The sequence below is a fragment of the Oculina patagonica genome, chromosome 4, assembly GCF_052425735.1.
Source record: "Oculina patagonica isolate OP01 chromosome 4, crgOcupat, whole genome shotgun sequence".
NCBI lineage: Eukaryota > Metazoa > Cnidaria > Anthozoa > Scleractinia > Oculinidae > Oculina > Oculina patagonica.
Window position 1 is genome coordinate 5,142,138 of NC_135761.1, and position 25,847 is coordinate 5,167,984.

Below are 25,847 nucleotides of genomic sequence, written 5' to 3' on the forward strand. Positions count from 1 at the left end.
ACTTCAATTTCAAGAGCTGGCGCAAAACTTATTCCTGCAGTAATATCGTGATATTTCCTTGCCATCTTTAAATAGCAATGACCAAACGATTTCAATTTTTAATTCTCCACGCGTGAAGAGCATTTAGACCACCAAAACAAACTTAGGAAGGCGTATATCGGGAGCCAACACGAACAGACAATTTTTTTCAACTTTTAGCTCTCCACGGCAAGAAAAATTAAAAATTGTTTTCAAAAGAAAAACACATTTCCATGCCGTTTTAGTCAAAAAATATTCTTTTGGGACCTTTTAGATCGTGAAATGTCAGAACATTGTCTACTTTTTTCGTAAAAAGCCAGCGAAAAGAATATGGTTAGCGTTTTCGTGTCAGCTTTATATTATTTCCGTATAAATTTAGCAGATATCTTTGACCTCGTAATAATCATAAGGTGTGCTTTAGGTCGATCGATGTTTTTAATTCAACAGCGTCGGAAATGCTTACTCATGCGACCTAAGAAACCTAAACTACTCTTTCACTTTCCATTCATTTCATCAGTTTGTGTCCAATGTGGTCCCCATCAAGGCGAGATTCTGTCACAAGACTTTCATTAGGACATTGGACGACTAAGATAAGGCACACACTTTATAAATTCCTTGGGCTGTGAACTGCGATTGAACCAATCAACATTTGACGACTCAACTAATTATTATTACTTCGCTGTGCGATAATTTCTTATCAGATGACTCGTGCCTTCATTTTACGATATCAAGTTAAGCGCGCACGGAAGCCCGAAATGTAAGTTTAAAAGTCAAACCACGCCACGTTTGCGATGGAGGATTAAAAACCGCTTATAATTGCGACAATTTGGCGCGATAATGGAATTAAATTCTGGACCCAGTAGCGGCAGCCAGTTATAAAGTAGTTCTTTTTCTCGTCTCTCGCGTGGCAGTTCAACGTAATGTGTGCGCGAAGGCCAAGAGGACAAAAACGCCCGAGACAAGATGCACATCTTTGTACTCAAATTTGATTCGGAAAATCATTTGCAAGATGTATTGATTTTACCAGATTACTAGGCCATATTGTGAACATGCATGCACACGCTGCAATTTAAATAAATAAATAAATAAATTGCTATATTTAGAGAGCAAGCCACATCAGCGCTAGCTGGTTTTTTACGCAGTAACAACAATTATTTAAAAACCCGAGGGAGATTTTAAAAATTCGAAAGTAATTGTGCTTAGAAAGTACTTTCGAACTTTACCAAATTGCAAACTTTCTCTTCTCTTATGAGTCAGTATGCAAACGCGCGTCACAGCAGATTTATACCCACGAGATCCCGCGGGACGCGCGCATTTCTCCACTGCCCAATCCCGTTTCCTACTCCGCTGGGCTTGCCCGTTGAACTTGGCTTGCAAAAAAGGAACGAATGAATTTAAAAAAACAACCAATGATTATTGCACTGTGTGAATTTAATTTCATCCGCTTAGCAGAAACTCGCACCTTGGGGGGGCGGGGTCTAAGAGCACGTATCATTAATTCCGAAGTCGGTAAATCTGATTAAATAAAACAAAAGCGTTTTCATATCTCACTTAGCACCTTACCGACGTGTTTGCTTTGGGTCTATTACACACAAGGGCTGCGACCGACCGGCTTTAGAGTTATTTGTTTGGAAGAGACACGAAATTCGAATGCGTACAAAGGATCAAGCGAACCGCCGCATCAGTTAAAAAGTTGGGATTGTCAGTTTCAAAGTGTTTGTCTCCTCGTGGGAGTTTGACCGCTTTCGGTTTATTTGTTTAGTCGGCTGTACTTTTCAATTGAAATGAACTTGTGATCAAAAGGGGTCGGGTCAATCATATTAAGATCGATATGTTTCTACATGAATACGTTGGAAAAAAAATCTAGAATCGGTCGCTTGATGTTGGGAAATTGAGGTCCCGAATTTTTCGCGGGGTCGGGTGGGGTAGGCAAGGGAAGGCCAGGAAAGAACAGAGGGGCGGAAATACAGCTCCGCGGATAAGCTGTGAACGGAAATCACATTGTTTGGATATTTATTATACATTATCTGACAGAAGTTCACAAACTTTTTAAAACATTTTTACACTTTTGTTGATGAAGTATTAAGTTCACTCATGCGACAGCAAAATGTCGAAAGGAAAATGCATTACTTTTTAATCGCAATACTCGGAAACTCCTGAAGGATTTTGAAGTCTACACGCGTGTTTTGCATAACTCACGCGTGTAGCGATGACGTCATATTGCGTGCGTGGGTGTCACATGACAGGCGAGAATCACGGGAAGTCTTGCGAATTAGCGGACAGTTTTCTTTGTGCATACTAAACGCAGGATTTTATTTGTCGCTCGATGCCGAAGAGGCTTAGCTAACCAGTATTCTCTTGGTCTCTTCTCGATCAAAAATCAACGAATCAGCCATGTCTCTTTAGAAACAAGCTGCTAAGGTGCCAAGAACTGCATCCAATTCAAGAAAATGGCTTTTGCAGCCAAGGGAGGGTTGCTTTTAGCGTGTATTGTTTTAAACTGTGTTGCTTTGAAGCCGAGGAGTAGAAGAGATGTTTATGGCAACTCATGGGTGGTCTATGTCGAAAGAGAAAAGCGATTTGTCGACGATCTGGCAGAGAGGAATGGTTTTATAAACAGAGGAGAGATAGCAGGCTTTAGCGGCCACCATTTGCTTGAACACAAGACACTTGGAAGGCGCCGAACGCGGCGACATGCGGAACACACGGACAATCTCTTGCGTGAGCCTCATGTGAAATTTGCTCTTCAGCAAAAGATTTTGAGAAGGACTAAACGAGGATATTTTTTAGACCCTTATTATAAAGATCAGTGGTATTTGAACAACTCAGGTAAGTAAACCATTGTCTATATTTTTCCGGTTAACTCGAAATGCTGCTGGAAAAAATTTGTTGATGCGTGCATATGTATAGTACGTAATTTACAGATGTGCCTGTTTCGTGTGCGTATTGTTTTGAAGTCGGATTCAACAGAATTATGTTAGGAATGATCATGAAAATTGAAATCAACGATAGAGTACCTTGTTTCTTATTTAAGTTTATGTGGGAAGAAATAATTTGTAGCAATCGCCGCTCATTTTTCGTGCATGTAGATTTCACGTTACATATGAAGTTATTTCTGTGATGTGTAAGCTTAAGACTTATTTCTTTACATCAGATTTTGTTTTTTGACAAATTTAAGCTTATGTTTTTAAAGACACTGGGAAGTAATGTAGGCTCTTATTCAAATGTACTAAATTGAACAATTGTGGAAAAACACTGAACGGCTCAAGTGGTTCCAAGAGTGGAACACGCTAGTAAGTTCTCGAAAAAAAATTCTCGCAGTCCGGACGAGTATAATTAAAATCAGCTATCTTCTCGATCAAGATCCACATAAAGCGAGCTGGAGCATGAAATTCCTCAAGGATTTTTTCATACTTCCTGTGCGGTTCTTAGGGCTGTGGTTTGAAATCAACGCCGTAAACCAGCCATAAACTATATTGCCCGCTTATAGTTCGAGTGTTTAGACTACAAAACGAAGCGATGTTAGCGATTTCCTTTCAATACTACAAATGCGTTTCGCAGGCGCTTTGCCAATGGCTTCAAATTTCAATCCTGCGATCCTTTATCTTATCGAATTCGTGCAGTTAATGTTATGGACCGGACATGGATTTGCTGGTATCTGTTTTGCAAGAAAGACATTGACACAACCTCTCAAGGACACAAAGAAATCGTTAGCATTTAATTATCGGTGCATACAGCTAAACATCTTTGGTAATGTTTCTTAGATTTCTGTCAGCACGGCCATCGCTGCTGTAGAACACAACAGAACGTGTTATAAAGTTCATTTTTTCACGTAGCTATATAAAATTGCCTCTCGAATGTCATGGTCTGTGAAGTTTTCAAAATGGAAGTCTCTGTCCATGTACTCACTACTGTAGTTTTGACATACATGTTAAAGTCCCTTCCTGTTCAACTGTTCGGTCAATCACATTTAATCTGTGGATTATAGGATGTAGCAATGATGTCAAGAATTCTTAAGAAGAAATTTTTTTAAAAAGATCCCCCTGGTCTTGGCTTTCACTAACTTAAGTTGAAATTTGATGGGGCAAAATTATTCGAATTGCGGTCATAACGCCCCCGAGATAAAACGCCCCGAGATAAAACGCCCCCAATAAGACATGACGCCCCCTTCTCCTAAGACATAACGCCCCCTATAAGACATGACGCCCCCTAATGTAAGAAAGCAAATTTTAATTTACAATTTTATGATAACGAAAGCAGAAAGATAATTTTTCAGTTTTCGATCGTAAAAACCGAGTTTATAGTGAGCTGGTTCTACCGTTCCAAGGTTCTTATACTTTCCTATTTTTGTTGTTTTCTCTTTTCATTACCTTTTTTTCCTTGCTTAGTTCTTTGTTGGGTTGTTTGGATTGTGATCTGTATTCCCTGTGCCATAAGTGTCCGCCATATTAAATCTAAATCGCCATATTTGTTGATACGCAAACTAGTTCCTAGTTCTCTCTCGAGTCAAGAAACCGGAAGTTGTACCAATACGCAAATATTACAGACAACCAAATTTGCTGAACTAAACTTTATTATTACCCTGTTACAACGTTAAACTAAAATAAGCGAATACCAAAAACTGGTGTAACCTGGTGAGAAAACTAGCGAATGCTACATGTTTATCAATATTAAAATACGAAATACGAGAAATATAAATGTAACCTTTGAAGCGTGTGATTGGCTTTTATCGTAAGGTTCGTTATCTTTAGAAAAATGAACACACGCATTTTTTTAATACCTTCTTAAAGTAATATATTTTTTCATGTTGTGAAACGGGCGCGTCATTACACACGCTGTGATGGAACTTGAGATAAGATAAAAATCTTACAGAAAAAACAAAACGATAAATATCATTGACAGCGGTCGCTTTTTGGGAAATTTTTCAGCGGTTTTCTATGAAATGCCATGAGCAAAAATGGATTCTCAACATCGAATCGCACCGTGAACAGGTAAGTATCTTTACATAGTTATTGATCTTACTACACGTTGCTCACATAGATCGAGCGAAACCGATCGAGCAACAAAAACAGAAGAATCACAATTGCCATTAACGGATGAATCGCAACGCAAACAGGCCAGTAAACATTCCAGTAAACTACAGTAGTTCATATCGTTTATGGATTATATTATATCCTCGAATCATTTTCTTCTCTCATCTTTCTCTGAGTATATAAATCGCAATTGGGGGCGTCATGTCTTATAGGGGGCGTTATGTCTTAGGAGAAGGGGGCGTCATGTCTTATTGGGGGCGTTTTATCTCCGGGGCGTCTTCGCTCGGGGGCGTTATGACCGGTTACCAATTATTCCACTTGGTTTTTATGGGCCCAAGGATTTGGTTAGGGATGGTAAACAGCCCCATGACCCAGCAAAGCCCTAAATGTGCCTCATGGAAGTATGTGTAAATTTGTGACTCTGTAAGGAATGCACAGGTCTTCCACAGAAAGCCTCTAATTGCACTTGAGCAGTAATTAGTGACCTGATGGTTTGAGAAGATATGGATCAGTTGGACAGGATAAGTGTTATTTTTGTTGGTGACTCTAGAATAACATGTTGGCTAATGTTGTCGTATTTCTGACAGACATTTTTTTGCAATAAGCAGATCTATGCATATGTGTTTTCAGGCAGATAACAGCTGGCGAAAGGGTTGTTAGCTTACATTCCGTAATGTAGGCATTGAGCTGCATCAATTTTTAATCCCATCCGAAGTGTGGTATCGTTGTTTATTTAATGTGTTATTTGGGTGATGGAATTCCTTCGTTATTTATTGTTATTTACATTGGAAATAAATTTTTCAGCCATAGCCTACATTTTCTCTAGATCTGCAAAAATAATCCATTTATCATTATGATTATTTTAATTAGCTGTACATATAATTTATAGAGTTCCCAACAATTGGACACCCGCTTTAGGATGCCCTCTTTAAATACCACATATGCTGCTCTATATTTCACATAAGTATGGTATTTTAAATAGGAAACTTGTTACCCTGCCCTGACTATACATACATGTATGTTATACACAGTTATGTAGAAAAATAAATTATACAAGGCAAGAAATTATTCAAGTTATATGGAAAACTAAACAGGGAAATTACTAAATAAATAATATCTTAAGCTTCTTTTCTCGATCTTACATGTTTTGCATCTTATAAGGCATTATTTACTTGTTCGTTTATGAAATGTACAGTCTGAATCTTGACCCTGAATCAAACTTGAATCATAAATTCCTCCATGAACCAGTGGACCAACATCACTGCCTTTTCCTAGCAATTGGGATATCAGCAACATTTTGTGGTGGCTGTTGGTAAAACAATGTGAGATTGGAAGCTAGCTATCTTTGTTAGCTGTTCTTGATATTAGCTTGTGGTTGAATATCATGGCAAAGAAGGCGGCCGGCTGCTTGAGTTTGAAGTCTTTCTCTGGCACCAACTGCCCTAATGAAATTTCTGCGGTTAATATATATTGCTTTAGCATTTTGTCAGTTTCCGAGATTTGTGCAAAACATAATCCTTTATCAGTTCTTATCTGATACCCTGTGGAGACTGTTGTTCCTAAAAATCATTCTAGTATCCAATGAAAATAACACTTAAGAAAGATATTCTCTGATATTTTTTGCTGGAACTCTCTTTTTGCCCTTTATCTGATCAGCTCTATTCAGTCAATATGTTCAGCTGTTACTGAAGATGCGCAAAATGTATAAACACGTCATGGGCAAATATAAGTGGCACTCGAGAAAACAAAATTCAGTCAATACAACTGTACAATCCTGCCTCTTTGTTTGCATTATGAAGATGTAATGAAAACTTGACTCCCTTTGTTGTGTAAATTTAAGTAACAAGAATTAATATGGAAGTTATTGATTTGTTAACCAAACTTTTCGCCATGACGTTGATTTCTCAAACAGTAGACAACTGGCTTATAAAAACAGTATCTGCCCTCTTGTGTTACAGACAATATACTCTGATCTTTTAAGACCCTTTTCACTGCAGCATCACGTACAGCACAGTTGGTCTTAAATTAGATAAATTAAATAATAAAATAGGATTTAAGTTGCTACCTGTGCTTAAGTCTCTTAAAATATTAAAACTTTCTTGTATCCAGGAAAAGGACTAAGATACTAAATACAAAAGAAAATAGATCTATGTTTTAAGTTTCATATTCCCATCTTGTTTCTTCAATGATCTACATGTAAGATACAAGTTTGAAATAGTAATAAACAGGGTTGTGTGAAGGTTTTCCCATTTTGTTTGCTTGTAAAAACAGCTATATTTGTTGCCTCTTGTTTCATAGCACTAAACCAACAGGCAAAAAATGGCTTTTTTAAAGGCTATTTTCCTTCATGTATAGGGGACAATTGTCTTAACCATTTTTGAACCACTCAGTTTTTTTTTGTAGCACAAATTTTCAAAACTCGTACAAAGAAGGTATTCAAAATAAAAGTTACAAGATCATAGGATTGGCTCTAGAAATGTCGTTTCTCTTTCATTTCAATCAAGCAAACTGGTTAATCCACATAGAACTGTGACCCAGAAGCTTTTTGTAGCAAATTCGAGCAGGGAGGCATTGCTGAAAGAACAGTCAGGCAGTGGAATTTTTTGTCCAAATTTTGCAAGTGTCAGCCAAAATTATTTGAGATCCTTTCACAGATCATTGCTAAAATGCCATTACAGATACTCTATAATGAAATTGTATGTTTGACTGAGATAAAGGTTCAATTTGACATGTCTTGAAGACTGGCAAAGCATATTTTTAGGCATGCTAGGAAAGGAATGTAGGACCCTGATTATCTGGAAAAAAGACCACACATCTTGATCAGAAACTGTTTTCGCAGGCTAAAAACTTAATTGCAGTTTTTTTTATCTTCAATAGGACAAACTGTAGGTCCACGAGGATTTGACATTAATGTTGGTCCAGTATGGCGTAAAAACATCACCGGGCATGGTGTTGTGGTAACTATTTTGGATGACGGTATTGAGTACACTCATCCAGATCTTCGAGATAATTATGAAGCAAAGGCTAGCTGGGATTTTAATAATCATGACAGTGACCCAATGCCACGTTACAGCAGAGACAACATCAACAAACATGGCACAAGGTACTTCTTGACATATACCATATTCACATTCATCTTTAATGTTTACTGTAGGGGTTAAGGCATTGTATGTTTAAAGCAATTGCATTGGTGGTCAGGATTCAAGTGCTTGCCGGAGCCATTTCACATAATTTTGTTGTGCTTTTACTCTAATCTAGACCTCTCCATTGACCCATTAGTATAAATGAGTACCGGTAATGGTACACTTCAGAACCATGCACAAAATGTGGCTGGGAGGTGTGTGTGTGTGTGTGTGGGGGGTATTGGTGTGTTGTGTTCTTGGGCAAGGTGCAGGTACAAACAATTACCTGTCAACTATTAGTGGAGGGGGGGGGGGGTGGTAAGGAAATTTTAATGAACTAGCATCCCATTCAAGGGGAGAAGCTTTGGTTCTTGCTGTTTCATGCTATGGAAACCGGGATAAGCTCCCACAACACTATTGTGATCCTGAGTGTACTCTTAACCAACTGAGTTTGGTTGTTGAGATACCCCCTTTGTTGTTGTCAGTCAGACCACACTGTAAGATTATATACTATATACTTGTGACACTGGAATTACACACTGAAATCTAAATGTCTGTTTTTTTTTTTTTTGCTTGATTCACAGATGTGCGGGTGAGGTAGCAGCCAGCGCCAATAACAACATGTGTGGGGTGGGTGTGGCCTACAATTCACGGATAGGAGGTGTGCGGATGCTGGATGGAGATGTAACAGATGCTATTGAAGCGTGGTCATTGGGCCTTGCTAGAGACTTTATTGATATCTATAGTAGCAGCTGGGGTCCTGATGATGATGGGCGCACTGTTGACGGTCCTGGCCCAATGGCCAAGAAAGCCTTCAGAGAAGGTATTGTGTCAGTCAACATTTAGTACAGTGGAGTTGGAGCTGTGGTTGTTGTGCATTGGACTCTGGATGGATAGCTCTGGGCTTGAGCCCTGGCTGGTATTGTTGTGTTGTGTTCTTGAGCAAGGTGCTTTACTCTCTTAGTGCTTTTTTTCGTGCAGGGGTACCGATTAGGGTCACAGGGGGAGAAGGTACTCTCCCAAATTTGGGGGGAGGGCACCTGACAAAATGCCATGATTGAGAAAAATTCAATCCAGGGCAAGTAGCAAAACCTCTTGTTCAGGGCTTTCAATAAGGTTTCAATTGGGTAGCTGCTCTTGGCAGCACCTGTCAGAGGGCAATGTAAGAACATGAAAACATCTCTTTACAGAGTGCTTCATAAATTTTTGCCAGCAATTCACAACAGAATACCTGCCAGAGCTCCAACAGGTGCAAAAGATGGCATATACTTAAACCCGAAATGAAATGAAACAATTAGCTTTCAATCTGATTTGCTTGCGGTTAGTCCCTTGGGGGCTAGCTTTCATTCCGGTTTGCTTGCAGTTAACTAGCTTTTATTTGCAGTGGTTTCATCGTTTTAGTACATGTCGCAAAAGATGGCATCAAGTGGATTTCCTAATTCTTTACATTTACATTATTTCTTGAAATTCAGGGACATCATGATCATGTTTTGCTTTTTTGTGACTACGTGTGTCAAATTCCGTTTAACTATATTGACAGTTCAAAGAAAGTGCTGTGTCATTAACCAAAGAAATGTTTGAATCACAACAGGTATCAGAAAAGGGCGTGGTGGTCTAGGAGCCATCTTTGTTTGGGCAACAGGCAATGGTGGACATTATGACGACTACTGTAACTGTGATGGTTACATCACAAGCATTTTCACTGTGTCCATTGGTGCTGTCAATGATCGCGGCAAGTCTCCGTGGTATGCTGAGCCCTGTCCATCAACACTTGCTGTTACCTACAGCAGCGGCGAAACACGAGGTGCTGACAAGCAGATTGTCACAACTGATTTACATCACTCGTGCACAAGAAGCCACACTGGGACCTCGGCAGCTGCTCCCCTGGCTGCAGGTTTGTCTCTTTCTTCAATTCTCTGTTGTTGCAGTTTAAATAGGCATTCATCCCTCTTGTGGGATTCACAAATCAACCATGTTTACTGTATATGTACCTGCTACATATATGGTGCTCTTAGGTTAAGAAGGTTAATAGGGAGATACAGGTCATTTCTGGGATATGCCACAGAGCAGGTTACTCAGCAGCTAAGTTCGAAGCAGGAACGATGGAAAGATGTTTTGCTCAAGTGGATTTACGTCTTTTTTAGCACAAAATGTTAGCTTTTTACTCGAAGATTGTGCCAAGGAGTATGAACAACATTCAAACAGTCAAATTTTGTAAAAAAAAAACTGTCCTTAAATTGATCACTACTTCTTTTCAACACTCCAACTCATGGTGCGTCTTATAACCGAGTGTTTTTGGAGAATTTTCAGTTTGTAAACTTAGCATAACAATGTTGCCAAGTTTGGGGTGCGTCTTATAACCGAGTGCGCCTTATAACCGAATAACTACGGTAAAATGTTTCTTTTAGTATGGGGTTGAGAATTGTGGGTTGAGAACAGAAATTAAATAGAAATAAGATTGTTTATGATATCAGGAAACACTTTGACTTGCAATAGTTGTACAGGACTTGAAATATTTTTATAATGTTTTTTGCAGTTTTCGTGATTAACAGGACATCCAACCCTGTATTTTCCCAGATTTAGTTTTATCAGGTCCCTATTACAATGATATGGTTGAAAGACACAATGACCATTACCGTAATGACTCGATTTAGCGCCCGGGGCGCTTATTTACTTTTGGCACCTCAAGGGAGGGCGCTTATTCGAGACAGGGCGCTTATTCGGGACAGGGCGCTTATTTAAGTTTTTTTGAGAAACAGCCAAATATTCAAAACAAAACTTTAATAAATGTTAAAATAACTAACAATAACAAAAACTGTAACAGTAACAAGTTGTTGAAAGTTCAGTTACTTTTAAAAGAATTGTTCATTTTAGCAGTATACACATACATGTACGGTTCGGTGAATGTTCATGAGTTTATATATTCAACGTTGATGACTTCAGTAGGGGCAGTTTTCCACAAATGGGGTGCTTATTAGAATAGGGGCGCTTATAACAATGGAGGCGCCTATTAGAATGGGGGCGCTTATTGGAATAGGGGCGCTTATTGGCAAAAACACATTCAAAGGGGGGCGCTTATTCGGAAGGGGGCGCTTATTGGAAGGAGGGCGCTAAATCGAATCATTACGGTATCTTAAATTTATGAATTTTAGTTCCGATCAGGGTGTGGGGATCATTTGACAGAATAAATAAAATTATTTTGCACAACAGAGAGAAACAAGTAGCAGCATAATCTTGCCATGAGCTCATTAATTTAAGCAATTGGGGAAAAGAATGCTGGAAAAAATATTCAGGGCTTCAATGAGTTCATTTCTGAGCGCATTTCTAAGTAACATGTAGTGTGGCCTTTTCAAAATTCAAACTTGTAATATAATAATACTTGTGTGACTTACCGTTCTTCTTGCTCTGTTGATAATATATATTATTGTTTTGGTGAAAGAAGCAGTATTGATTGCTTGCCTCGATATTACAAAACTAAAATGTTTGCTTTTTGATAAACAGTGTCAAAATATTTATTAGGGAAAACATTGGGCATATGTACATGTTGGTAGAGAGTTAAAACCATAAGCTTAAGTCTTGGAAGCGCATTGTTCTTTATAGCCCTTAAGAAATTACAACATTCTGTCTGTTTTCCTGTGATGTTGGCTTGCAGCATTTGTACACCAACACAGTGGCTATCAAATTAAACAAGACATGATTATAACATTTTTTCGCAATATCATTAGTTGTCACTGCAGAACTTTTTAGATTAAATTTTTGTCATGCCAGAAAATAAAAATAGCACCAAAATATTGGTTTTGTGGCATTTGTTAAACACAGAGGGCTGGGCCATCACAAATTTCAAAACATTTTTAATATCTTACAAACAAAGCCTTGTATCAGAAAGAACAATACAAACACTGAAATCTAGAATATTCTGTTTTGTAAAAGAACTGCTTTGAATAAGGATCAGTAGCCCAGATTTTAGAATTTCAAAATTAATAATAATGCTTTGCACAGCTTTCATTTTAATTTCAACATTCGTGTTCCATGCGCAACCCTGATATTACAAAAGGCCCGAAGGTCGTCTTATCTTAAGGCATCGATCGATTAAATTTTTTCACGTATGCTGTATATAGTAAGTTCTGTATGTATCAGGGCTTAATATTAGTATTTTCTATTTACAGCAAAATGCATTTTTGTATACGTAATTGGACTACATGCTGTCCAATTTGGAAATAATTTGATGAAAAAAATTCCGAGGGCAGCCAAAATTGGACGAGGCCGTAGGCCGAGTCAATTTGGCTGTCAGAGGAATTTTTTGAATCTAATTATTTCCAAATTGGACAAGCATGTAGTCCGGTTACATATTAATTATATAGCTTGTAGTCAGTCAATCCCACACTGGAAAGTTCGTATTTGATACGCCGAAGTTCTGGAGTCAATCCAGCGTAAACAATAAACTTTTTTATATGTCCAGAACGGGAAAAACATTCAACAATAGTAGGCATAACACAGCACATGCAACTCACTCAAAGCATTATTGTCTTCACAAATAAAACTTACACAAAACAGTGCAATTTTATTCACCTGAGTTTGCGAGGCTTGCTACAAAGTGAGTGAAAACACTGCATCAATCAATGAAAGTCGTAAACAAAGTGTCCGAAGAGCTTTACAACTTCTTGAATCTGACATACTCCTTTCCACTATTTCGTTCATACTTCATGGCCATCTTTTCTTTTCGAATTTCAGCATAAACGACAAAGAATTGCATCTAGCTCATGGCGATGAATATCTGACAGATTTCTTGCTTCGCTTCACTGCACTTACGTTCACCCACTAGTTTTGTACTATTAGAGGCGTTTTGGTCTTAGTTTTTGCTTCTTAGTGTAGCTAGCTCCTCTTCTGACAACGTAGAAAATTTCTCTTTGTTGTTACTATTGCTGAAAAGCTCAAAAGGAATGGAAAAACGTAGCAAACTTGCCTTAAAAATTCCGCCATTGTCAACTAACAATGCGACAAGGTTACCTGGCTGACGCTATGCTTAATGCTAATTGGCTGATATCCGTCACATGTCGTTTTTCCTTCGATTTGATTGGCTGAGACAAAACTGTCCAATTTTTCTTAAATTGGACAGTTTGTGCATTTTACCTGAAAGTCTTAATCGAAACTATCCAAATTTAATCCCAAATTGGACAGTTCTCAGAAATTAAGGAAAAATAGCTGCGCCGACAATATAGGATTTACTGACAGCTATATAATTAGCAGTCAAACTGTACGGAACAGAAAAAAAAAATTTATACGTGCAGGTATCTTAATGAGTATTGCTCTGGGAATTTATTTGAATGGTGCACAGCATATTGCTGTGGATTTAAAGCAGTCAACTGTATTGGAAAGTGGCCCTGTAAAGGAGTAGCATCCCCCATCGATGAGAGAGTAGAAATACGTGTGTGTGTGTGGGGGCGGGGGGGGGGGGGGGGAGTGGGACTCCCTATAGTGGTCTATAGAGGTATACTCTCTCTAAAAGAGGCCCAGGGGGGGTACTTGCAGTATACATGACGGGGAGCTTCGACGTATTTTTTTGGGTTGAAAATTTACACCCTCGGTATTTTTTTGGGTCAAGAGATCTGTCATGTATTTTTTTAGGTCTTAAAGTCTGTTTCATTGAATAAATCAGTATCGAGGTGCTATGTCTTGTACTTTTTGGGGTAGAGAATTTTGATGCCAGGTATTTTTTTAGGTGAAAAATTTCAGGCTCATGTATTTTTTTGGGTTCGCAATATGAAGCTCCGTCGGACCCCTGTCATGTATACTGCAAGTACCCCCCCTGGGAAAAGAGGTTCCTTTTTTTGGCTGGTGGTAAATAAAAGTGTAGAGATTTTACATGTAGGAGTATAGAAAATGGTAGGGAAAACTGTCTTTTAGCTACTGAAAAGTGTCTTTCAAAATATCTTGATCTGATCCACTGAATGGTTGTTTCATCAAGTAATTAAGGGATTTTTCAAGTTAAAAGTTTAGAAAATAGATGCAGTATCACTACTGTAGTTATGTGAAAGGATTAACATTTTTGTCAAAAGTACATTGTACATAAAAGGATTACTTTTTCTGTCAAAAAAGGTATATAAAGGGTTAAGGGTTTGGCCCTCTAGGTTGAGTCTCCCTGTAAAAAATATTTTTGCATAGCCTCCCCCAGAAGAAATACTCATAGCTGCTCACTGCTAAAGATACTGGGATAAGCCCTGGCATTTTGGGGCATTGGTCTAGTAAATAGGCATGTAAATTTCATCCCACCCACGGAGAGAAATTAATACTCCTGGTTGCTTCATACAGTGAAGTTCAACAGGGTTAATTTATTATTATTTTACATGTTCATCTTGTTAAAAAAATTCTTTTTGTTACAGGTATATTTGCCTTGGTGTTAGAAGCCAATCCCAAATTAAGCTGGAGGGATCTACAACATCTTGTAGTCAACACTTCAAGAATGACCGATCGGCAGGACAAAGGCTGGCAGAAGAATGGTGCTGGGCACCATGTTAACCACAAGTATGGCTTTGGGGTTTTAGACACTGCCGCTCTGGTGAATGCTGCTACTTCTCCGAAATGGCAAGCTGCCCCTGAACAGCACATGTGCCGAGAGCAAGATCACACTGACAACAAGAGAATTCCCGCCCGAGGGACTTTGACATCGTCGATCATAAGCACTGGTTGTGTAGGCAAGACAAATTGTGTAATGAGACTTGAACATGTAAGAGTGTACATCACGCTGAGTCATAAAACCAGGGGGTCATTGCGAATTGTTTTAACATCACCTGCTGGTACTAGGTCAGAGCTCTTGGCTCCCAGAGATAGAGACTATTCAAGTGATGGCTTCCAAAACTGGCCTTTTATGACCGTGTTCAGTTGGGGTGAAAATCCCGTCGGCACCTGGAAATTGGAGGTCAGTGATACCAAGGGTGTGGAGGGAGAGTTTAAAAAGTGGTCCATTAGGCTTTATGGAACTTGCGAAGACCACCGTAACATCACGCCAAACGATTCCAAAGAGTGTAGCAAAAATTGCAAGAAAGGATGCGAGGAGCCCTTCAGTAGTTTGTGCCCCAACTGTACGTTGTTCTGTCACTGTAATACGGGAGAATGTCTACCGCTGTGCAATGCTGACGATGTTGTTGATCAAAAGAGGAAGGAATGCAATAAGAGTATAACATTACACTCCTCAGATGATGATGATGATGATGATGTGATGGATGGTGGCTTCTATGGCCATGGTACTCCGACACCCAAAACTGGCGTCAGTCTACAGCAAGAGGGAATATCCACATTCGTCAAGTTGCTCATCATCTTCATTCTTGTAGCTGTCATTTTAACTGCTGTGTTGATTATGTGGCACTTTAAAATCAGTCAGAAGGTTTGTTGGGCAAACCCAGACACGATCACCAAGCAGAACCGGGCAACCTCTCAAACCAATGTTGGCTATTGGCCAGTCTCTGTAACACCAGATGTGAATAATCAAAACTTGAAAGCACTTGGAAACTTACAAATGTAGTTTTTTTTTAGGTGTATTGCAAATTAATGTATAGCAACTGTAATATTTTACTGGGGGCGGGGAAGTGACAGTCACCTTTAAACTGTCGTAGAGATTGACATGTCAAGATTGAACTTCTGATAGAACTTTACCTCCTACATGTATGAGTTCCAAAGTTCAAGTTGAAAGTCAGGCAAAATTCAGAATTTCAAAGTATTGAGAAACAAGGGGTGTCACATGAATATAATGTTATAAGCTTTCATTTGACTGTAGCGTTTTCAGATTAATCTTAGGTGGTGCAAAGTAGTGTTTCTTCAATTCCTTGTATTGAAATGGGCTTTTCATGCCTGTTTTTCATAATTTTGGTGGTTACATAAATTTATGTTGGCTGTACAAAGGCTTGGTACTTTTTTTGCCATAAAGTGATTTCTTTTTTTACAGTTTAGAAACATGATTTTGTACTCCAGATTGTTCAATTTTATGAACAGCTTTTTTTTTCCATTCAATTAATCACTTTTTTCAAGTATCTATCAATTTTTGCTTTTTACACTTGAGGAGCCCCAAGGTGACCAATGTGACAGTGACTGTTTAACTCAATATGGAAGTGCTCAGTTAAGTAATAGGTGTATATTTGCGTGACAATTTCCTCAAACACTAAATGCTGTTGACTACTGGAAAAAAAATAATGGCTTCTGCTAGTGCCTTGTTAGATTTGCTAAAGATTTTTAATGACTTACGTGGCTCTAGATTGTATACCCTATTTCGTGAATAACCTTTTTAGTCCCAAGTGCCGAATGGCGCCAAGTTACTTCTCACAATAATCTCACTACATACAGTCAAACCTTAACTAATCTACAGCTCCTCCCATAGGCAGAAACATATATGCAGACATTTGGTCATGATAGTACATTTTTATCCTCTCATAAGCATGCAGACACTTCTCCTAAGTGGGCATTTTTTTCAGGTCCCAATTAAGGGTGTCAGCTTATGGGAAGTTAAACTGTATTCAGGAAGAAAAGGTCATGATCAAGAACTACTGTTAGATTGAAATGACCATCTTTGCCTTCAAAGTAAAAGTCTTTGTCTTCAGTTGATATTTACAAAATTATCCTAACCAGTGTTGTAATAAAATGGCCCGGTCAGGTCAGAATTTATATGTTGCCTTTAGGGCTTACAAGGGGTTTTGCTTACATTAAAGGAGCTATGTCATTGTCATAATTGGGTATCTTTAAATTAATTTTTTTCTAGTTCATGGTTTGTAATCTGTGTCAATCTTCTACAACCTTGCAGGGCTTAAAAAAAAAACATTCAATTCTAGCTTGCCGTTTGGACAAAGGGCTCTCAAGTGTTACTTGTCTTAGTCTGCATTTTTATGATTAAGTTAGCAGACCACTTGCCTGGGCCCCTGCACATGGGGCAAGTGGGCATGAATAGTTACTAACATGGCAAGAAAGTCTTCTTGTCCTGGCCCGGGTTGTTCGAAAGCCGATTAACACTAACCCAGAATTAAAAGTTAATCCAGGGTTCAATTTTTCTTGCATACAAGTGTTTTTATTGCTTACGTTTTGTGGAGTTTGAGAATAGTCGATGGTAAGGCTGAACAACGGAAAATATAAACAGAAAATCTCACTGAAAAGTTGAAAAACTGATATCAAAATTTGCGCTAATCCTGGATAAGCTTAATCGTGCTTTGAACAACCCGGCCCAGGACAATTGGTTGGAACTTTTTTCAAGCCCTGCTTCCCTCAATGGTTTTTTTTGTTCTACCTTGGCAAACTATTATTTTGAGATTTCCATTATTTAGAAGGTGTTTGTCACATGAAATGACTCAATATCACGACAAAGCTGCTTTAACATACATGATATTTATGCAGTCATGTTTTTAATCAATGATCTGGCTTGATTCTCCAAGCCAAAGAACATCGACACATTATTTTACTTCTTTGTGAATATGAAAAAATGGTGAAATTTATAGTTTATCGCTGAAATTATTGAAAGTGACATGATTTTTGTATAGTTTTATACAAAAGTTTAATTTGTTATGTTTAGTAATAAACCATAAATGGGGTACCGGTATATGTATTAGCAAGAAGCTTGAGAAAAATGTGCATTGAAATTCCCATCTAAAATTTTTGATTTCTGCATTTTTGTCATTATTGTAAGATATATTGTGCGCATTCATCTGTATTTGGACGTAAATTTTGCGCTAAGACTTTTTTGTATTTAGTTATCGATCACTTTTAATTATTACCTATATAACATTGCAGGTACACTGTATACTGTTAGAGGTATTATAATAATTGTAGAGGTTAATAGAAGTGTAATTAGTACATAAATGTCAATTCAATTATTGTCCAGTGTAAATGTAGTTTTTGATACCAGCAGTTTAAATATGTATAAAATAATGTACTCAAGATTTTAGTCTCAGTAAGATGGGTGTTGATAGACTTTTATTTAACACCTAAAACTGTATAAAAAATCTTACAATCAAAACTGAATAAACACAAATTTTCAGAGATCTTTTGAAGGTTGATCAGAGCACATATAATTAAACAGTTCTGATTCCCAATTACCGCATTTCCTCAAATAATAATGGAGGTTACTATTTTAAATTAATTATTTCTTGCAGCCAAAGGGGTTGTCGATTATGTGAGGGGAGGCGATTATTTCAAATATTTCAAATAGTTGCTTAATTACTGGAAATCCCACAATACGGTGTGAAAAGTATTTTGCATTGTTATCCTATTCAGTCATTAAATAAAATAATCACAGAAAGGGGAGGTAGTTTGAGAGAGAGGTCGTTTGTTGAAGGGATGGTGACAAGGGTAGGGGGAGGGAATGTATTTCGAGGTGGAAATTATTTTCGTGGGATGATTAATTTAGGGAAAACTGTTCTTTGAGGAAATAATTATGGTACATGTACAATCGGAATAACAGTGCTACTCTTCAGGCCACCACAACAACATACATGTTCATCTTTCATTCTCAAGATTGATAATTATCCAATTTCTCCCTGCCTTTACTTTACCAGCATACATACTAGTAACTGTTTGTTCAATTCCATTGAGAGGGTCTTCTACTCTGTGATATTGGTTTATGAAGTTTTCTATATTATAAGTTAGTTAGTCATACACTGTAATCAAAAATTGCAAAATTTAGTTTCTTCAAACTGCACTCCCCCTACCCTGCAGAATATGCAATGGCAGGGACGGATCCAGGATTTCAAAAGGGGGGGGGGGGGATGGCAGACCATTAGGGCCTAACCCTAACCCTAACCCTAACCAAGTGGCAGCAGACGGCGAAACGTGGCGTAACAACAACCAGACATGAGCGAGAGCTAATTTTTCTTTCTTTATTTTCTATTTCAAATAAAGTGACATTTCGATTTTTTTTTTACTGAAAAATGGGGGGTGGATATCCACCCTATCCACCCCCTCCTGTATCCGCCCCTGGCAATGGGGCAAGGTCTGAACAGGTTTTAGGAACTTTGCAGGAACGTTGTCCAGTATTATAGTCAGTTTGAAAAGTGTTTTCCTTTATTTTGCACTCCACTTCTAAAACAATTAATACACCTCGACGTTTCAAGAGTTGAACAATAGTCCCTGGCATATTATCTTGCAAAGGTTACGAATTTTGTATTGCCCACTTTGAAACTTAATTGCCATACTGTATTTACTCGAATAAGCGCCACGGCGCTTATTAAATTATTCGCGCCTCAAATGCAGCCCTTATTCGAAGGTGGCGCTTATTTAAAATGTTGACCCAACCAAGAATCTTATCTTTTACACTAATTAAAAATAGCGTCTTTTGATTGTCATTTGTCTCTGAAAAAAGAAGTGGAGCTAGCTGTCCTGGCAAAGTTTGCAATCTTCACAACATCTAGAGAACAACGTATTGTAAGAATGTTGGATAGAAAACTAATGGGCGAGCAGTAAAACAATCACATTGAACTGCAAAACATCTCTTTTGATGGAAAGAAATGTCCAGGTTTGTTTTAGAGTTGTTTTGTAGTGCCGTTTTAAACGGAATTCTTCGAACGAGCGCCTAATCGGGACTGCAGCACTTATTCAGAGGTGGCGCTTATTAACTTTTTTGTCCCAAATGCGGCGCTTATTTGAGGGCGGCGCTTATTCAGAGGGTAGGGGGGGGGGAGGGGCGCTTATACTGTCCATTGATACTGTAAGTGCCATAGGCAGTTGCAAATACCGGTAGAGTGCATTGGGTACATTTTTTAAAATACCAACCGGTACATATCTTCTATGAAGACACAAGTACTTCAGTAATTGACTTATTGCAGTTTTCAGTGAAATGCGAACTCTAAAATTCAGTCACCAACCAAGTTTACGCTTTTTACTGCCGTCAATCATCTTAGCGGACATCTCGGGAAACAGAAGTTCACTTCAACCGGGTCAAAAGGTCATGTCTGTCAGTTGTGATTGGTAGATTTCGGTCCATTTTGTTTGTTTTCTGTTTTTCATGGTTCGTTGACTGTCGGCATAATTATGATTGACGGCAGCAAAAAACGCATGCCAATTGTTCGTTGGATGTTGAATTTCAGAGTTTTCATTTCACTGAAAACCGCAATAAGGAAGAAGTTGAAGGAACTCGTTTGTACAAAGTGTCAAGCTGTCTACATACTTCAACCTGCCCCTGATGCACTCCTTTGTTATTTATGAATTGGAACAACTTTTGGCATGGCTTCGGTCTGTGACTCTTTTATCAACTGGTGTCAGAGATTCTAACCCCAGACTATTCAAGGAAAATATGGATTTTTTTTAGTCCTGAAGGCACATGCTTCTAGGGGCGTTGGTGGCATGCTCTCCTGGGAAATTTTGCAAATTTTAGTAGGGTCTCTCAAGTACCATTTCTGGCATTTTGACACTTAAGATTAGCAATTTCTTCCTTGTTTTCAGAATTTCATAATAATTTAGGAGAATATCTGATAAAAATCGGGAGACCAGGAGGCAACACATCAAATCAGGACTGAAATTGATTATTTTACCCATGTTACACAGAAGAGCTCAGGAGCTTGTAAAGATGCGTACATGCAACCAAGATCGAATTGGAAATAGGAGTGTTGGTTTTTGTGGAGTGATGTAAACCTTTTAAGCAAGGATGAGAACCAACAACAAACTCAGCCCACATATGGCACTGGGCCAAATTGAACTAGGGCCACATTTGGAGGAAGGTGAGCACTTTCTCCACTGTGCCATCCCTGCTCCCCCTTCATAAAAACTTGTTTAGAATCAAAGTCAATAAAAAAGTGTTCACAGTCGGACCCATGGATAAGTGCATTTGCAAGAGGGGTAGCTACACTGGGTAATTTTCACTACTTGCTAGTGACCACCACCTATTTGAGCAAAAATAATGCTGGTGCAACTGTTGCCTGACATAACAATCGTCTAAGGGCTCCGCTGAAACAAAAAGTTTGAAGCCATAAAAAAGAGGACATTTAGGGCCTCTTCATATGGTCTCGGTTGACCGGGCTGGCCCAGTTACCGAGATCTCGGCTCACTCCTATTTTCTTGTAAAATTTTGGATGTGTTCATGTGAGAAGGTGGGCCAGCCCGGTTACCAATATCTCGGTTTCTGCAACCGAGATCTCGACAACCGGGAAGAATATTTTTTTATATGAACGCTCCAGCCCGGTTGCCGGGACGCAACTTTTTTTGAGAAAATAGCTTCCCTTTCGTAATTGGGCGGTCCAAATGGTTTAATTTTGCCTTGTATCTATTTCCACTTCAGAAATATGCGAATTAGCTTTATTAATAAAGTTACATGGGTCAATAAAGCTACGATAGTTGCGAAAGATGCAACTTTATGTGTCGCCATTTTGCCTTCGTTTCTTGAATTTTATCCCCGTCAACCGGGCTAAAATTTTCCATATGAACAGAGGTCAAAATCCGTCCTGGTAACTGAGACAGCTCGTAAACTGGGCTCATGTGAAGAGGCCCTTAGTGCATATACACTTGCAATCACAGTTATAGCATACAACACTTATCAGTCGAGAGTATGCAACGAGGGAAGTTTTGCGCCCAAGTTTTACCATTAAAACTCGGCTGTTGTCAGGGGCGACAGAGCTAGTTTCCATTGGAAACATCTCGTGCTATTGACGTCAATAGCAATTGAGTCAGTTTTTTCAATATTTGCGCGAACGGGACTGCTGACGTCAATAGCACAAGATGTTTCCAATGGAAACTAGCTCTATTGCCCCTGACAACAGCAGAGTTTTAATGGTAAAATATGGGCGCAGAACTTCCCTCATTACATGCTCAACTGATAAGCGTAGTATAGCCGTTTTTGCAACAAACTAATGTTCTGGCATGCGGATAAAACAGAAACAACAACAACAAACAAATCAGATCTACTTTAATTTAGGGTTGTCTCTTTCTTGCAGTGAGTCCATTGCAATTAAACCTTAAGAACAATCCATAACTTTACAAGATACCGCTGTATACATGCAGATTACAAAACTAAATATAAAGAACTCTGTATAAAGTTTCAACTTGTTAAACTTCACTGATGCAGTTCAAGTTTCAAATCTAAAAATTCTTGAGGAATTCTTCTGCACAGATACGCGCCCTTGCATTGACAGCTAACTTCATTTCACTAATCTCCTTGTCTATCTCCTCCATGAACTGAATAACGAAATCGACGAGCTTGTGCTTAAACATTTGCTCCGTGTGGAAATTGGTGATGAGGAAGCTAATGTCGTAGCCTTCAACGGGCTTCCTTCGAAGAATGAAGAAGTTCTCAGCCCGCATCATCATAAAACGCATAAACTTCTTGCACAGGATCTTTTCAATCTCGTCAGCTTGCTTCACGGCAATGCTTATTCTCAGAGAGTTGATGGAACCTTCGATGAGCACTTTCTCTTTTTCATTTCGGCTGATGACCACCGGTGTTAGAAGCAACTCCTTGCTGCTATGAACCTCCACTTCGGGTTTGTTGTGCCTTTCCACCACTTGGGAATCGAAGTTTTCCAAGCACATCGATGCTGTAAGTGTTGAGCGGACGGCGTTAAGGTAAGGACGTAAAGTTGCAGCCATTGTTTCGATCTAAAAGAAGACAATTTCAGCTGAAAACCCCCAAAACAAATTCCAATGGCGGAAACAAAATCTCCTCCCTCTCGCTAGTGCGCATAATCAGTTGACATTCCGCTGGCCAAGTTGCACCGACAAAGCAGGAAATCATAGTGCATTGTGGGGTATCATCGTGTTCGACGGCCATTTTTAATTTTCTGTTTTGTTGAATCTATCCTCTAGTGAGAATTATGCCCTTTCGTTTGGTGGTATCTAAGTCGATTCTCCCAATATGACGTTAAGCTTTCCTTTCTCCAAAAAACAGAAAAGATGACGGTGTTATTTGTCGTAAAGCTGTAACGCAGAGGTTTAAATTCGTCAGGGTGTGATTTGGTGTTCTGACAAAAAAATGAGTACTTGTGTGGACTCTTTGTCTTTAGCTCTGGGACAAATAAGCTTTGCAGTCAGCGATTTAACAAAGAAAAATTACAAAGCGACTTTGAAGGAAATACACGAGGTAAGGTCCAATTGAAAAGGTTCCTGTTCTTTTATATGCATGCCATAAATGTAACAAGCTTTATACACAAATTCACAGTTAATTTTGTTATGCTCAACAGAAGGTTGCATTCTCAATGAGTCGGAAGTTATTTTTGTTTTACATCTAGAAATTTTTAGATTCCCAGTTAGGCAAGCGCAAAAAATTAAACATAGTGTGGATTTTTGCCCAACTTTTAAAATAAAGATAAAGTTAGTATAAAGTTACCGGTAATATTATTTTAAGATCATCAATTTTTCAAATTGAACAGTAACTACATGAGGATGACAACCATACAATCATCCTCCCCTTGATAGCAAAAAGATACATGTTTGTTGTGGTTCAATTTTAGTCTTGTTACAATTTGGTGTTTTCCTTTGTTTATATTCATAATCATAAGCTTATATTACTATAAACCAGAATGGAAAAGAAAATGCCAAATTGTATGAAGGGTAAAATTAAACCACAACATATACAATGTACCAGTTTTCTCACCAGCAAACTACCTTTCCATATTTACTTGAATACATATAAAAATCTCAGAAGCTGAAAATCTTTCGACTGGAGTTTTTCCCTCTTAAAATCCAATAATAGAGCATTTTCACTCATGTAACCAGCGACCATATTGGTTTACTAAAACAAGATTGTCTTTGCATAAAAATGGAGTTTTATTCCCTGAGGAATAGCTCGGTACAGCAATATGGCCACCATTCCTCTGTTTTGGAACACCGATATGGCTGCCCTGACATATGAAAAGTCTCTATTCAATTCTTCCATTCAAAAGCTAAGTAGTGAAAATTTTTAAGTATTTAATATTCTCATGCCCTCTAGCTTGAGATTGTTTCTTATTGTTTTAACCACAAAGGTGCAAATGGACATTGTCTTGGCAAGCTATATGTACATTGTACATGTCCACTGAGCTCCTGTCATAGCAAAGCCTGGTTTTCACTTCTGACACAAACACAAGCAAAAGCATTTAAACATAAGTTTGAGAGTCAAGACAAAATTGGAGTAATTCTAAAGCCGGCGACACACTTGGCGATTTTATTCGCCGATCGCGGTGAATTTGATCGCCAGCGATCGGCGAATAAAATCACCGATATCTGACATGCCAGATATCGGCGATTTTATACTCCGAACGTGGCGATCGGCGAAAATCGCAATCGCTGCACCGGGCACACTTGGCGATTTTCGCCAATCGCCGCGATCGGCGAATAAAATTGCCAAGTGTGTCGCCGGCTAAAGCACAATCATGTGAAACAGGATCAAAACATTTTGATCCTTATGTTTGCACTTGCAATTCATGGTGTTTGTATGGACATATTATGACTGATTTTGAAGTAACATATCAAACACAAGAGACAGTACAGTGTTTCATCCGGATATCCAAACACCGAGAAGAGAGTTGAAAATATGCCGTGCAGCGGAGTATTATTTTTGATGAAATTTGAGGTATTTGGATAGCCAATAAAACACTGTCTCCAGTGTTTGATATATCTTCTCAATTGAAGTTAAAACTACAGAGTGAACAGATAAATAAAATCCTAAATATCTATGGTAATTAAGACTGGCTATCCAAACTTCCTTCATAGTTATGATTTCCTTTGTTTAAACTTGATAAATTATTAATGAGTTTGAGAAGTTACTGTAATCCTTGTTTAATTTGCAGCTGATTGAAAAGCATGGTTATGAAGCAGAGCGTCACTTATTCCGTTGTTTATTTTCGTTTATTGACTTTGCTGGTGATGGCAAAAATAATGGCAAAGACTTTCTACAGGTGATTTTAATATTAATTTAGATAACAACAACGACAACAACTTTTTTACTCATGGTAAATTGAGTAAATAAAGTGGCTAGTTAAACATTGAGTAGATTAGGTGGTTAGGTAAACCCTCTAAGTTTATCTTTTTCCTTAGCGGCCATTTGACCAACAACTGCTTAAAAAAGTTTAGTCAGCAGTGAAAACTTTTAGTTGCTAAATTAAGCTTAGTCACCAGGCTGGCCACTTTGATTCCAATTGTTGCCAGCTCCAAAATGTTAGTCCCCATGGGGACTAAAATGGTCTTAACTTGTAGGGTTGGGCTAGGTTTATTAGAATTATAGCAGGAATCCTAATTTCTCAAACCTCCAAGGGAAATGATAATTGATTTGAGAATATGGACCTCAATCAGTGATACAAATACAGCGTTCAACTGAGTGAAGCAAATTTAACAGAGTTATCAGGTGGTTTGAGAAATTATTGATGGTTTCCCAAAATCAGGATTCCATGTACTTGCAGATTCTTTTTGTGTTATATCATGTACAATACAATTTTCTCCCCAGAGTCCACGATCCTTCTGGTCTGTGCGAACACCAGAAGTCTGTGATTCACGGACTCATTGTCAAATCTGACAAATCTGATTGGCTGAAAATCTTGAAAGAGTACTCTGCGCATTCTCACAAATCGGGACTGGTCAGAGGTCTCAATCCCTGCGCAGACCAGAGGGATCATGGGCTCTGGGCCGGGGATGAGAATGTCATTGTGTACAATAGAAAACACATCTGTTATGCATGTGTAATCGACTGATACATTTGAATGTTCTCCTGGACCACCCCTCCTCCATTTGCAGGCAAGGAGAC

General features: G+C 38.5%; 3 protein-coding genes across 4 annotated transcripts in view; 2 read left to right on the forward strand and 1 right to left on the reverse strand.

Annotated features, from left to right (window-relative positions):
- The first annotated feature begins 2,299 nt into the window (after positions 1 to 2,299).
- Positions 2,300 to 18,189, forward strand: LOC144651200 (PC3-like endoprotease variant B). Its single transcript, XM_078511109.1, has 5 exons — positions 2,300 to 2,847; positions 7,929 to 8,154; positions 8,758 to 8,996; positions 9,765 to 10,067; positions 14,554 to 18,189. The coding sequence occupies exons 1-5, from the start codon at positions 2,469 to 2,471 to the stop codon at positions 15,690 to 15,692; spliced, it is 2,286 nt and encodes a 761-aa protein (XP_078367235.1). The 5' UTR covers positions 2,300 to 2,468; the 3' UTR covers positions 15,693 to 18,189.
- Positions 18,190 to 22,023: 3,834 nt separating this feature from the next.
- Positions 22,024 to 22,806, reverse strand: LOC144649211 (actin-related protein 2/3 complex subunit 4). Its single transcript, XM_078508673.1, has one exon. It carries the CDS (start codon positions 22,718 to 22,720, stop codon positions 22,214 to 22,216), a length of 507 nt encoding a protein of 168 aa, XP_078364799.1. The 5' UTR covers positions 22,721 to 22,806; the 3' UTR covers positions 22,024 to 22,213.
- A 65-nt stretch (positions 22,807 to 22,871) lies between these two features.
- LOC144651172 (CCR4-NOT transcription complex subunit 1-like) overlaps positions 22,872 to 25,847 on the forward strand; it is a 48,503-nt gene continuing 45,527 nt past the window's right edge. For both annotated transcript variants that reach the window (XM_078511061.1, XM_078511062.1), the window contains exons 1-2: positions 22,872 to 23,210; positions 24,898 to 25,005. In XM_078511061.1, coding sequence (XP_078367187.1) covers positions 23,103 to 23,210; positions 24,898 to 25,005 — 216 coding nt within the window. In that variant the 5' untranslated portion in view covers positions 22,872 to 23,102. The remainder of the gene's footprint in view (positions 23,211 to 24,897; positions 25,006 to 25,847) is intronic.

Coding starts and splice junctions, on each gene's coding strand:
- LOC144649211 (XM_078508673.1), bottom strand. CDS start 22,720: ATGGCTGCAACTTTACGTCCTTACCTTAACGCCGTCCGCTCAACACTT.
- LOC144651200 (XM_078511109.1), top strand. CDS start 2,469: ATGGCTTTTGCAGCCAAGGGAGGGTTGCTTTTAGCGTGTATTGTTTTA. Junction 8,997..9,764: donor CAAGAAAGCCTTCAGAGAAG/GTATTGTGTCAG, acceptor GAATCACAACAG/GTATCAGAAAAGGGCGTGGT. Junction 10,068..14,553: donor AGCTGCTCCCCTGGCTGCAG/GTTTGTCTCTTT, acceptor TTTTTGTTACAG/GTATATTTGCCTTGGTGTTA.